This window comes from Sinocyclocheilus grahami, unplaced genomic scaffold (genome assembly GCF_001515645.1).
Source record: "Sinocyclocheilus grahami isolate Dianchi unplaced genomic scaffold, SAMN03320097.WGS_v1.1 scaffold261.1, whole genome shotgun sequence".
In the NCBI taxonomy this organism is placed as follows: domain Eukaryota; kingdom Metazoa; phylum Chordata; class Actinopteri; order Cypriniformes; family Cyprinidae; genus Sinocyclocheilus; species Sinocyclocheilus grahami.
The window spans coordinates 721,914-722,636 of record NW_015505440.1 but is presented as its reverse complement, the minus strand read 5'-3'; the positions used below and the strand labels follow the sequence as shown (position 1 = coordinate 722,636).

Here is a 723-nt window from a genome sequence, read left to right as displayed (position 1 = left end):
TTTTTTTTTAACAATTTACTATCTAAACCGATAATCGCATAATTTACCTGTGACCGCGACCATTAGAATCGAATAATTAGATTGACGCCGCGCAAGTTTTCATCGAATTGATAACAGACTGGTTGTTTGTTTTTGCAGCTCTATATGTCAATGTATAATCTTCATTCTGAAGCATTTCATGCATAACATGGGTTAAATGTTGATAAAACTCACTGTTTGACAACTAACGACGGATAACGGTGTCATATAGTGTTCTCCAGCCGATCGCTGCCAGTGACAGTGAGTGTTGGTGATGCTGTGTAAGTGATTCGGCTGGATCTCTCTGCCTGAGATCACCAGTGCTGTTTAATTAGCTCCATCGCATCTACCTGGACCTGGTGCACATCCAGAAGAACGCCTCCATGGTGTTCCGCCGGCTCTTGCGCAAGCGTTGGGTTCTGGGGGTCGTGTTCGGATTGTCGCTCATCTACTTTCTCAACAGCACCCTCAAACAGGTTTGTAGTGGTGCTGTTGATGCTGCTGTGTTCTCACTAGGGAGGAACTAAGATTTTTGTTTATGCTCACCAAGGGTGCATTTATTTATTACAAAAAATACAGTAAAATTGTAAAATAATATTACAATTCCAAATAACTGTTTTCATTGCAATATATTTTACAGTGTAATTTATTCCTGTGATGCAAAGCTGGATTTTCAGCATCATCACTCCAGTCTTCAGTGTCACA

General features: G+C 40.7%; 2 protein-coding genes across 3 annotated transcripts in view; one reads left to right on the top strand and one right to left on the bottom strand.

Annotated features, from left to right (window-relative positions):
- The window catches only part of rnft2 (ring finger protein, transmembrane 2), a 20,819-nt gene extending 20,544 nt beyond the window's left edge, over positions 1-275 (bottom strand). The window contains exon 1 of the mRNA XM_016290654.1: positions 214-275. The gene's annotated coding sequence lies outside the window, so the exon portion shown is untranslated. The remainder of the gene's footprint in view (positions 1-213) is intronic.
- A 107-nt stretch (positions 276-382) lies between these two features.
- The window catches only part of spring1 (SREBF pathway regulator in golgi 1), a 9,553-nt gene continuing 9,212 nt past the window's right edge, over positions 383-723 (top strand). For both annotated transcript variants that reach the window (XM_016290656.1, XM_016290655.1), the window contains exon 1: positions 383-494. In XM_016290656.1, the coding sequence (XP_016146142.1) occupies positions 402-494 (93 nt within the window). In that variant the 5' untranslated portion in view covers positions 383-401. The remainder of the gene's footprint in view (positions 495-723) is intronic.